A 13,628-nucleotide genomic window follows, 5' to 3' on the forward strand; every position below is an offset into this window, starting at 1 on the left:
GAAAAAAGTGGACAAACGCAGGTTTAAGGAATGAAAGGTGTGTAATTGGAAGCGATAACCTTCTATGTGACTTCATTACATTTAGCAAAACATCTGCTAAAGGCTCAAATATTTTCTGGTGGGTACAAAATAAATAGAATTGCTTTTGTGTTTCTGCCTATTGTGTCTCTACAGGTCTGATTTTCATCCTCACCACTTTCAAGGAATAATCAACGGGTTTGAAGGTTGACCAGACCACCCCATTCTCGATCTCGTATGGGACATTGTTCCTGGGGTCGTACTGCCCCCCTGAGTAGTAAATGCCATTGAGGTTGGCTGCCTGGCAGTTGTTGTACCACCACCCCCCACCGTACATTTCTGCGCAGCTCTCCTCCCACCGATCGTTGTCCCGGTCCAGTGTGCTGAATTTCATGTTGGCATGGGATGTGTACTCTGAGTCCTCAAGAGAGCCATCGATCAGCGCATCCCCAGCTGAGCCATCATAGTGAGACACTTCCAGCGCGTATCCCTCGGCCTCAGGTGCCACCCGCATGGTGTACTCTGCATAGGCCTCCACCCCGGCCCAGTCTTCTAGCTCTACGCGAAGGACTGTTTCCCTCTGAGTTAACAGATGGATGTATTCATTGCCCAGCCACAGTTCTCCTCTGCCGTTTCCGTCCAAGTTGCTAAATCCTTCCTTGAATTCTGCCCAGGTCCGGTTAAAATTTAACGATCCATCCTCCCTCTGTTGGATCAAGAGCCATCCTCCGAGAGTAGTGTCTTGGTCGCAATAGACTGATAGCGCCTTACTGGATCCTGCTGGCCTGATTCTGAAAGTGCCACTTTTGGCACCAGAAGTGTGTTTTTGGCGGATATCGTCACAGTCTAGAAAATAAATAGATGTTGATCTTGTTTATTAAAGGTTATCAGTAAAGTTTACAAAGGCTCAAGGGAGTCTGATGATAGCAGTGATGGCAAGTGCATGCACTCATTGTATACGGCTGTTAGGCCTGGAAACTAAGGCCTGCAGAGGTTTACCTTTTCAAATGCCAGTATAGGTTTTGCCAACATTTCTCTGAAGTCTATGTCACTTCAGAGTAGAAGCAGTTGTGATATTTCTCGTGGCTGAAATCTGTTTCTTGCATGTATATTTTTTGGGGAATCTAAGTGACAACACACAGTGGTTTTTTCGAGGAAAGATCTTTTTGGAAAGATCTTTCCAGCCTTGAACTCGCAAAGAAAGTAGCACTAGTTTTTATTAATTCGACTACTGCAAACTTTGTGCCACTGCTTTAAAATCATATCTTTAAAATGTTACTTTTACTGAAGTGAGATGGTTTATCTAGCGACCTAATACATAACTGGAAAAATAAATGTTCTGATCTTGTGGTCAGTGCCATGACGCATTTATTAACCTGGCAAGCTGGCTTACTGCCTGGCCAGAGGGACCCACTTCAGATGTGGTGTCCAGAGGTTGGAGCTATACCTAAGATCAAATAACTTCATAAATATATTGGATGTGGACCCTCAGGACCACTATTTGCTTAATCGACTTTTGGATCAGATGTAAAAATGTCCCCAATTTTTTACAACTCCGTGCTTTATAAAATGTTTGTTCACTGCGATTTTAAATGACAAAGACCAGACTTTGTTTGATCAACTTTAAGGACCAAGTGTACAAACGCCCCAATTTATCCAAAAGCCAAATGTATTTGGAAACGGCCACATGTGCCGTGGCCTGCTTATACTGGCATGCTACGCTCACAATAGTGTTCAGAAGTAAACCCAAATATCAACAATTATTAGGGGAAAAGAATTAGAATCTCTGAAAGAAGTGGAAGGTTTTTTCTGTTGCTAAGCTTGCATTACCATGATTTGCCAGCGTGAATTTGCTGCTTGATTGGGGAAGGCTCATTGGCTACTTTACACTGGATTTACCTGTCCCGGTGTAGTCTTCCTGCAGGGTCGCTGCTTCCTTCTTGATACTGCGAGCCTGAAGGTCTGGGGTGTCCTCCCCACTCTCATCATGTTGGACAGGCCCAAAGTCATCAAACACTGGTGCACTCTTCATGGACTTGATTTCAAAGGGGGAACCTTCTTTGGTGTGTCCACTAGTGCTGACCACTGTCTTGGAAGACGAACTGGACGAAAAGCTTGGCGCACCCAAGTGAAAGGAACCAAAGTCATCAGTCTCACCATCGCCGAGATCTGTGTAGACATCGTGACTAGAATGAATGACTTTGGTGGAAGTCGAGCTGCTGCCATCTTTAGGGAAGCTTGATCCACCTCCGCTTGTACTACTGCTGGTGTGCACTTTGCTGCCGGTCGATCCCTGGAAGAATTCGTCCAGGCTAGGGAAACCACGCAGGTCAGAAAAGCCATTTCCAGAAGTGACCTTCACGTTAATGGTGCCTCCGTCCCCTGCAGTCTCTCCTTTTGTCATACTGGACAGCCTAGCACATTCATCCCCCACACCCCCAGAATATGATTCTGTAATTTCTTCTTTGGGGCCATCTGGCCCATGGACAATTTTTTTAGAAGTGGTTTTAGTGCATGAAATGACTCTACCCTGAGTGGTGACAGTGCTGGTGGAAGTTTTTCCTCCCCCCGTCACTACGAATCCTTTCTCAGCCCCTGTTCCACTTGCCGACCCACCTGCCCCGTGGCTGCCAAGCTTGCTGCACTCGTCCCCTTCACCCCCAGTCATAGACTCAGTGATTTCTTCTCTGGGGCCGTCGGGGCCATAGACTGTTTTCTTTGTGATTGTTTTGGTGCATGTAACGGTCCGACCCTGGCTGTTGACAATGGTGGTAGATTTTGTGCCTGAGCCAGTTGCTTCAAAATCCTTCCCCTGTGCCCCTGTGTAAGGTTGTTTATTCCCCGAAACAGACCCAGAGCCAAAAGGAGCAGTGCCCACGGGGGAACCTATTACCTCACGCTGTCTCTCTATCACCATTTTGCGCTGCTCAATCCCGGAGAACATATCATATTGCCCATTGGCAAACTTTTGGTCAGGCAGGGCTTTATAGATTGTTTGGACTTCATCCTTAAAGGGCCGCATCTTAAGCACAGGCAGTTCGTTGGTGGTAGGTTGCAGGTTGATGGTCGCCGCTTGGAGAAGCTGCTTCTGCATGTTTTCATAGCTCTCAGTGTCCACATTGTAGGCAACGCCCTTGGAGCAGGATCCCTTGCAGGCGCGGATCTTGATGTCAATGTCCACCTGTGGTAAGAGAAAGAGAAGAAAGAATGTGTCAACCCGGAGGAGAGACACAGCGAAAAGGGCCAGGGCTGGAGGAGACACTGAGAATACAGACGGAAGTGGAGAGGAGGAGCGAGCCAAGATGAAACACAGCAACAGTGGGAGACAAACCACGAGGAAAGGAATGAGACCAGGAGGAGCACACAATGAAACAGAGACAGGACGAATGGATGCCAATAGTTAAACTTGCTGTTGGAAGAGTGGTGAGAAAAGGGCACAGGCAGAGATAGGGTGAAAAAGGCTTTTATGAAGCTTGGCCTCAGAGAGATTATAAAATGTGCTGCTAAATTTGCTGACCCTTCAATCAGGAAATGTTATCTACTAAGTGCTTCCCAAGAACCCAAATCTCAAACAAGCATGTGGTTGTGTCCTGTGCTGAGCTAGACATAGGTCCCTCAGCATGCGGTGCTCTGCGCCTCCCATAACACATCTTGCCGTGTTTACGGTATGGTCGCACAGAAGCATGTTCCTTCATACCACCAAACTCTTCCCTTGGATCCTATTCTACGCCGGTGTCTGTGGCATGAGTAGGAGAGCTTTGGGTTTGTGTGGCAGGGAACTGTGACACTGCACAATATAAATAGTTGCATTCTGAATTTAAGTGCCCTGTTTTAGATAACGCAGATGTTTATGCTAATTTTAAGCACACTCTTTGCACAGTCACATTAAGCACCTAAGGCACAGGGAGGCTGGGGCAGTCGCCAAAGATCACAGCATGTGTCAGATATGAATCTAGAATGTGGTTCCTGGGCAGGACAGCAAATCTGGCTCCCTTTAGCACATCCCCCTGCGTTTAGGTACTCCAGATCCAGAGTAGAGTAATTTGACCTGCTCTTGCCACTTGCCCTATCACTCCTGGCTTCCCACTCAATCCGCTCGTCCTCCTCCTCGTCTTCCACCATACCTCCTTTCCAGGACCTCGTCTCCTGACTACCATTAGCTTCCACTCGTACTCCTTGTGTCACGTTTACCTTGCCCTGACTTTCTTTACGCCCATTTCCTTCCCTTTATTTTTTCAAAATGTGATTATTATTATTTTTTTTAATTAGCAAGGTTAGGAAAGCAAATAAAAAGAATGTGCTTTCGTCTGGACACAGAGTGCAGCGTAGGCGCCTAAGTGGTTTGGCCTGCCAGCCGGGTAGACATAAAGATGGCTTAAAGCAGTCCACAATTAAATCAGCCTTGAAGAGCCAGCCACACTTAAGTATTGATCCAAAATCTGTAATTACCGAAGATGTTTTGCAGCTACCAGCACTGAATTTGCTGCCAAACATGGGCTCGCCTGACTTGCCTTTACTTTGCACAAAGGAGCTTTCTAGGCCCAACCCCAGCTTACCCCATTCCTTGAGCAGTATTGTCAATGATGATGGGATGAAGCTCCACTGTACGATAGACCACGGACTAGGCGGGTAGAGGCAGGTGCAAATGAAAATGCAAACGTTCCAGGAGCTTTGAACACACCAAGTACTATAGCAGTTTCCTCTTCTCCGGCTTTCGAGCTATTGGATAGAGCCATTCTTGAGGCTTTGGATGCTTCTATTGATCGCCACTATGATGAAAATTGTGTACGCAGACAGTCAAGAGAGATAGGCATGGGGGATGTGTATGGTGATATTAATCGGCATTACCACACTGTTTACCTCAGGGCTGACACATCTGCAACATCCCCCAACACCAACGGTGCATCTAATCCCTCTACTCTTAGAGCCTCTGTTACTAAGAAAACCTTTCAATCTATCCCCAGCATTTCTAATGTTATAGTCGTCCATTTTGCTGCTCCAGTTGGGACTTCATTTAATGGATCTTAGAATAGGTCAACAACGCAAGTCTTTCTACAGCCTGTGTTGTCAAATGTCTCCCTCTGTGTGGATTTGAACAATTATGTTGTCAGATCTCATGTTCAACTGGATCAAACGAGAGTCTGACATTTCTGAAACAGTTGTCCCACCAGTAACGGCAGATACGAAGTTGGATATTACAAACTCTTGCGGACCAGAAAGGATTTTGAGCAATCCAGGTTTTTTGGTTGACTGTGTTAATTGCTTAACTAATGTCTGTTTGGAGATGAGTAATTCCCTCCATATGTTATACAATCTAAGAGCAAAGGACACTGCACATAGGGATAAGCGCTTGAACATAACTGATTCCTTGACCCACATGCTAGAGGCTTTTAGCATGCAAGCGACAACTGTCCCACTAGTGCAAATAATGGAAGCAATGGATCCTAAGGTGCATGCCACCTGCAGTTGTTCATGCATTTGGAACTGCAGAGAAGTGCTGGCAAGCAAAGGTATCAAGGTCCACAATAATGCAAGGTCCCCCATATGCCACCTTCATGACACCTGATATACCTCGTGTGTGTTGAAAAAGCCTGCAGAGGTATTAAGTAGCATAAAGATGTGTGCAAGTACAGGTCTGAATGTATCGGATGATTTGATTATAGATTTGCCAAGAGAAGAATTAGAAAAGAGATTGGCTCAGCAATCCTCACTGGAGTTTATTACATCAAAACAAGCAAAGGAGCAAGTTTATTCCATTGATGCAGCTGTCTCGAGCTGCACAATCGGAAGTGTCTGCATTACTGAGGATAACCTGGTATTGACAGCACCCACGGGTGTAAAGAGTTCGACAAGGCACATGTTTTGTCTAGCTTTCTTACACCATCAGGGAAATTACTTAGATGGAATGTAGCTCGTATTTGTAATAACCTGGACAATCTGGATTGGTTGAATAGGCCGAAAAAGACATATGCCTACAAAAAACTTGGTTGACGGATGATTCCCAATTGTTTGACCTGTTTCCTGATTATTGGATAGCCACTTGCGCGCCTATCCGCGATGGGCTTGGCAAGCCACGCAAGGTTCTAGCCACCATTGTGTGCAAAGCACTTAAATGGAAGCCCGTCCACATTTTAAGTCCTTCCTATCAAATCTTACTCATTTCTACTTATGGTGTCAACAAAACCGATAGTAAGCTTTTGATAGGTACTGTCTATTTGCATCCAAAGGAAGACTTAAATAATATATTTACATTTAATGGGTAGTTAGCGGATCTCCTTTTAAATTAAAATAATTTGAGCATAATCATCAAGGGCGACTTTAACGCTAAATTGTGTGGTTCCATAGACCATGACCTTGACAGGCTCTTTCTTGAAGCATCATGTGGTATTCCCAAGAGAAATTTAAATATGTCCACTGGAGATGTGTGTGGGACTCTACTTTTTCCTTTATAATTCCCTTGTGGGAGTAAATGGAAGATGTCCTGGTGATGATCCTCCAGAATTTACCTATAGCTCAGGCACTAGGAATTCTTTGATTGATTATTTTTTGGTGGAATGTTTTTCTTTCTGTAGAGTGCTAGACTTTGCGGTCTATGAACACCCTGAAAGCAATCACAATCCTTTAATTATTTTATGGAATACGCTTCGGTAAACATTGTGAACAATCCCTCTCGTCAACTCTGCTGAATCATTTCCACCTCGAATTTCGAAGACGTTGCCCAGAGATAAGCTACAAGACATTTTGGCAGGTGTAGAAATTGCAAGGTCGAATACGCTTGCACAGACTCATGACGAGTTATCGGGGGGCTACTCTTGTGGCATATGAGAAATGAATTGCCTCTATCACTAAAATGTGTGTGTATTTGCCCTCTGTCCCCTTTGCCCACCGGATTGGTGCACGGCAAGATACTTCCTGGTTTAACGTCGAATGTCAGAGAGCAAAATTCTATTTGTGGTCTACTAGGAATAAATCTAAACCGCAGGGGTTATATTAAATCTTAAGTGTGAATATAAAAAGCTTTCGAATGTATGAAAACATTGTTTACTGAGTTGCAGTGATAGCGTATGGAAGTGACTATATGCAATAGAAATGTTAAAGGTTTTTGGAATCTTATTGCAACTGGATTTAGCCCAATGTCATTATCTGCTTGAGTAGCACATTTCCTCTTTTATTTCAAAACTCGGATAGGGACACCACTAGTATTACTTTTTCATCTGAGGAGGTATTGGTGACCATTAAAAGTGCCAAGCAGGGCAAAGCTCCAGGCCCGGATGGCGTCAGGCCAGAAATGTACAAGTGGTTCCCAGAATGATGGGCCCCGGTTTTAGTGAAAGTGTTTAATAAAATTGCTTCCTCTTTTATTCTTCCATTATCCTGGACAAAGAGTCTTATTAAGTCTATTATTAAAAAGTGCACATATTGAGACCAGCATTGCTACCGCCTGATATCTTTGTTGGATAGCAGGGCTGAGATCTTTGCCAGCTGTCTTTGGAATAGGCTGGAGCAATGGGCACTGGAAAATAATATACTACCTATTCATCAAGCAGGGTTTAGAACAGGTGTTATGTCAGCTGACCATGCATTTGTCCTTGCTACTATTACAGATAAATATGTGAGATTTAGAGGTGGAGTAGTGTACGCAGGTTTCTTAGTCTTAGCTAAAGCTTCTGATTCCCTTGATCAATCCCTTTTGTGGAACAAACTCCACAAAATGGCGGTTCTGCCCCCACTTTTGAAATTAACCATCTGTCTGTATTCCAATATGGTATTCAGTGATTGGTCACCACTGAATTTGGGACATGTGTGAAGATTTTCTGTTATGTTATTTGACTAATAAATCACAGCACTGAACACTGGCCAACAATAATGCAGTATTATTCTTTGGTTCACTTTCAGAGTGCAGAAGAGGAGAAAAACAGGCACACTTTATACCTGGTTTGTAGTTGTCCTGACAGCCTTGCAAATGTCTGTCTTGGGTTCATTAAGCTATGTATAAAGTAGCACTGCCCTCTTAGAGAAAGACAATTTCCTGGAGAAAAAGGTTTGCATTTGAGCTAATTTGCATACCCACAATGCCTTGCTGTTGTGGCTGTGAACTACAATCAATGGCCACTAGGTCGCGTTGTGGAATGTGTGGCTTGGCTCAAATGGACTTTCCCACATATACATATTGCATGCTATGAGTAACCATCCTTCTAGCTGCAAATGGAGTATTCAGTATAGCGAGTTCATTCGCTATCGCCGAACTTTCGCAGATGTTACCCAATTTGATCGAAGCTGTGCTCTGGCTGCTTCGGACTTTTTGGCACAAGGGTATGTGAAAATTCTCATTGAAAATGCTTATATCAAGGCAAGAACCCTTCAGAGGGTTGTACTGCTACATTGTATTAGCCCACTAAACCAACTTCCAGTGAAGATACACGCCTCATCATCACTTTTGACAGTTCTTATTTGAGGGTTAGAAAGATCATTCAAAAACACCTGCATGTCCTCACTTTGCATAAGGATTTATGTTCTTCACTTTCTACTTGTCCAGTGCTCACCTGCAAGCGGGCACGGTCTCTTAAGGACATACTGGTATCTAGGTTTCTACCTCCTCTTGCTACTAATTGGTTTTCTGGGTCTTCTTCAGGTTTTACCAAGTGCTTGAAATGCAAGCTCTGTGCTCACGCTCTTGTCCAAAAATCCTACATTCATCCCTTTACTAGCATAGTGTGTAGTATCAAACAATTGATTAACTGCGATACCTCATTTGTGGTCTATGTCCATTGCTGCCCGTGTCAGAAGTGATATGTGGGCAGTACCACCTGCAAATTGAAGTTGAGAATACTTCAACACCTAAGGGCTATAGAAAATTCCGATACATCGTATCCGATTGCAAAACATTTCCTGGAACATCATGAGAATAATTTCCAACTATTGACCTTCTTCACAGTAACACATGTTAGTAGACATCCAAGAGGTGGTGATCGTGTCCTGAAATTGCGACAGTTGGAAACCAAATGTATACTTGACTTTGACACTAAAGTTCCTAATGGTCACAATGTCGATGAGTAATTGTACACTTTTTGGAGAGTGTAACTTCGCATAATTTTGTCATCAACTATTTTTGCTTAATTTCATATTATCCAAATTGATTGTGTTTCATGTTTTTCATCAAATGCCGGTTTACAATTTTTGGGTCAGGCTGTCTGTAATGTATATGTTCTATTCACTGTTTCTTTGATCATTTGCTTCCAGTAGGCTGACCACTGTGTCATGTTGGCAGGGGCATTTTTGTGTATTGCATAGGACATAGGGTTGTGCATACTCATGTTGGTGTTGAGAGTGAGGATTTTTCTTCTATGCAGGCAATACACAGGGCAGTATATTTCTGAGTTGTGACATGTATAGGCTGGGGGTTTCATCCATCTATATGCCATTACGGATTGTTCATAAGAACATTATGTGACCTTGTCTCCCTTTCCTGGCAAACTACATTCGCAATTCTTGTCTGTCTGTTTTAATTTTATTTGGGGGGTTCTATCATGCAATATCATTGATGCACTTGCACTTTACCCTTCTGTTTTGCACCACATGCTGTACCATTTTGGTCTGTGTTTGCATATGTATTCATCAGAGCTGCTAGCAATTGCACTTTATTGCCGTCTGTATTATGCATGTAGTTCAACATCGTGATAATTTATCATTTGCCCTTTTGCATTAGCACTTTATAGACTCTCTTTTGTACAGATTGCACGGCAGTTGCACTTTAAGGAGGTTGAGGTTTCTTGCTCCATTTGGTTGAAAACATGTACTTGTTACTCTGGCCTTTTCTGGGACTTTAAATTTGATGGCATCCTATGATTATTTTAAAAGTTGCATCCACACCCGACTAAGTAGCGCTACTTTTCACTCCATAGTATCACTGTGGGTTGCATGCAGGTTTTTATCTTAGTCTCTTGTACTGGCATCTCATTTTCACCATGTATTACTTCATGTTTTACGTTACATTGTTTATACTTTTCAGATCCCATTTGCACTCAGCACTTTATAGGTGCTGCATGTCTGTTGTGACTGACTTGGTGACGCAACCTATGGAGAACTACACTGTCAGGATTCAGTGCACACACTGTGGGCCTCCTCCGGCTAACCTTGCATGTCCTACCCTTCTTCCCTTTGCTTTTGTGTTTTTATCTTGTTGCCACACTTGTTTTTAATGCTTTGGCAGACTGCTGTTCCAATGTGTATAATTCGGCACGTTTGTTTTTTTTCTGATTTGAGATCCCATTAAGTGATTTCATTGCAAGATGTCTGCTGCATTGGTGATATGTTTAGCATTGGTGTTTAGTCGATTGTCAACACAGAAAAAGGACCATGTCTATGTATTTAAGCCCTTCCTGTCCTGTCCCCAGTAAGTGAACACACACTGTGTATAGCATGAAACGCGTCTTCCAGGACAAGTTTGACTGGTGTCCTGCCTCTGCTGTTTGTTGGTGCTTTCTGCAATTTTTGTTTTAGCCAAAATAAACTTGTTGTCATGAGACTCCAAGTTTCATTATTATTTTTTTCTTGATTATACGGGACAATTACTGACTCGGGGTGCAGTCTTCGCTGCTGCGGCGGCTCCTCCTTTCTCCCTCTCTCTTTCTCTCTCTGTGTATCTCTCTCTCTCTCTCTCTCTCTCTCTATATATATATATATATATATACATATATATATATATAATTAGTTCTTGTGGGTGCACTATCTGCTAGGTAGGATATGCCTGCTGGCTACACCCTCCCCTAAGCACAGAAGATTCTACTGTGTCGTGATTGGTAGCTGCCCTTCTTGCCCATGTGTAATTGTCCAGGCTTCAACCTTGTGCAAGCCTGACCATTTCCCCACAGCAATAGTAATCGGTCCTTAGTACACAAACGACGCAGTTGCATCCAGTACTGAGACATCATTTGTTACAGATGATCCACTACAAAATATTGTGGCTCACATGATCCTCAATCTACAAAAACAAGGCCACATCATGCCAGCTCCGAATGGCTCCCAGTAAAATAGAGGTTTGCTTATAAAATACAATGTACCACTCACCTGTGGGATACATTTACCCACTTAGCAGAATTCCCCTCCATCTCCAAGCTGCACGTCAGCAGTTACCAGCAGAATGGCTGCGCTGGCTACAAAATGATGGCTGCACTGTCTTGCCAAGCACCTATTGGGCAAGAGGAAACCGGGAACACACCGAGGAAGGCTGCCAGTGTGTTTCCTCACGCGCACCGAAGAAGAGAATCGAAAAGCTGCGCTGCTTTGCTGCTAGCTAAAAATTTCCCTTTGAAAAAGGAAATATTTTACATTTAACATGATGGCGCCCTGATGCTCTTTTCATCTGTTAAACAATATACAGTTCTGATCCAGTAAGGCCCAAACATGCCCAGCCAGATTCCAGTTGTGCTTAAGCAAAAGAAAGCATCTCTCACTGAATAACAGGCTGTGTCAGGCATGATCTGGGAAATCACCAGAAACTTTAATCTCAGCCGTACAAAAAAATGCTTGACTTTTATGCTACAAAATGTCCAAAATAAATGCTCAAAAGAAACCCTAGCTCTCTGTGCATATGTCAATTTCAGTGGACCTATGCCTTGAACAGAATGCTGTGTAAGAGAAACTGACAGGGGCTGCAAACAATGTTTGGAATCCAGAGGGAAGAGAAAACAGAATTTGAAAGGGACATCCCAGCACAATTCACCATGTGTCAAAATGGGCTTTTGCGAACAAGAAAAATATCTGTTTTAAAAGTGTAATGTTGAATAATGCCCTGTCCTTGCCCAGAAATGTAAGGGGGGTTTGGTTAAAATATAATATGATGTTTTATTCTAACAGCCTTACCTTTTGGGCTCAGGAAAACTAAATAAATAAGTAAGTAAATAAATGCATTGGCTGCACTGGGGAACCAGCCAAACAGGTTTCCTCCATGGCTTCAAGGGACAATTGTGTGCTGGCAACAGGAGTGGCCTCCCCCCCAAAGGAGCACCCAATAAATTTCTGGGACACATACATTTTACTTTCTGCCCTTGGAAACTTTGAATGGCCAGGAGGATGCATCTCACATGCTCTTCAACTTGTGTCTGTGCTCCAGCTTGAGACGATAGGTTCTGGGACACCTATGTGTTACTTTTGGAAGTGACACCTACCATTCACTCAAACTGAGAAACTCCATGGCAGCTCTCAGCTAAACTGACATTTGGTGATAACCTGGAAAGACATGACCATATTTGGAGGACAAAGGGCCAGCCGATCTGGCTTTAAAGACTGTTTTATTAATAAACTGTAAGACTGTTATTTCTATAACCGGGCAACGCAGTAATGTAAAAGCTTTACAATTTAAGGGTAATTTTTGTGACTTTAAAACAAGATATCGTGGCTGTCCATAGCATGTATGGGATCGAAACACCAGGAAAATGTGAATCATGGGAAAAGTACATATGGTGGAATGTTAAAAATGTATGGAAATATGCTCTATGATGATATGTACACAAAATTGTGGGATGTTGGGTGAAGCGGTTCCCACTAAAAAGTGCAAACATTATTAGAAGGGCGATACAAAGTCCTACAAACTTGGGAGTTTGACTACCATGTTCTGTCTGAAATATGCAATCTGCCTATGTAATTTCAAAAGTGCCACAACTGTAAAAAGCGATTTGTGTCTAAATTGATTTTTGGCAAAAATGACCGTGGGATGGCTTTGCGCCTCATAAAAACACAACCCCATAAATTGGGTCCTCCTTGAGGAGGTGATCAACATGGGCTGACCTATCCGGTTCTGTCTTTTGCCAGGAGAGTCCACCGTGCCGTGACCAAAGCCTTTGAGTCCAGAACCCGGTTGGCTGTTCCAAATCCCCAATTTAAGCGCTGATTGTGAGTATTTCCCCATCCCATAACAACACAAAGCCTACCCTATCTTGATACCTTGTCATTGTCCTACTCTCTAAGTAAACCCATCCATACCCGAATAACTTGGTTAAGATGAGATTGAATTCACTGTGCATTTTTTCTTTGCTTTTCTAGTGTTAGCGCAATTCTTCCATTCATTTTTGTCTTGCATAGATCCTTAGTCATATTTTTAATAATTTAAGTAATTCCCACATAGAGCTGTCGCGGGGTGAAAAGGTTAAGTTGCAAATTAACCTTGGAGCGTACTGTGTCTTTCTTTAACAATCTAGCCTTGATAATCTATTATAAGTAAAACTTGTCCTTTCCTTTCCCAACCGATTTTCTCTTTTAACTGCTTTATTTTCCCAAAACCGAATCTCCTTCCATATTGAAAATCTCATCCAATTCTTCATCTAGAGTCACTCTTTCACTTCTATATTATCCCTGTGTTGTGCATCTACCTCCAGCCTAAAAACCATATTCTGATTCTGTCTATTTCACCTGGTTTAAAAAAAAAAAGTTTTGACATTTAAAACTGCAAAAGAGAAAAATTCAACTTTTCAATGTTTGAATTTGGCTGCACTGTGTTTTTACTCTCAAGTTGCTTTTTGAACTGTATGCCTTTTGTTGATACCTTGCTTTGTAGTTGCTATTGATATTACATCCCTGTTACTGTGATAAATCATATTTACCTCATTTATTCA

At 42.9% G+C, this 13,628-nt stretch overlaps 1 protein-coding gene across 1 annotated transcript in view; it reads right to left on the bottom strand.

Moving 5' to 3' along the window:
• Window positions 1–22: 22 nt before the first annotated feature.
• LOC138516297 (fibrinogen alpha chain-like) overlaps window positions 23–13,628 on the bottom strand; it is a 57,796-nt gene continuing 44,190 nt past the window's right edge. The window contains exons 5-6 of the mRNA XM_069631310.1: window positions 1,918–3,199; window positions 23–864 (exon numbers count right to left, since the gene is read on the bottom strand). Of these exons, the coding sequence (XP_069487411.1) occupies window positions 158–864; window positions 1,918–3,199 (1,989 nt within the window). The 3' untranslated portion in view covers window positions 23–157. The remainder of the gene's footprint in view (window positions 865–1,917; window positions 3,200–13,628) is intronic.

This window comes from Ambystoma mexicanum, chromosome 6q (assembly GCF_040938575.1).
Source record: "Ambystoma mexicanum isolate Mex_15411 chromosome 6q, UKY_AmexF1_1, whole genome shotgun sequence".
NCBI lineage: Eukaryota > Metazoa > Chordata > Amphibia > Caudata > Ambystomatidae > Ambystoma > Ambystoma mexicanum.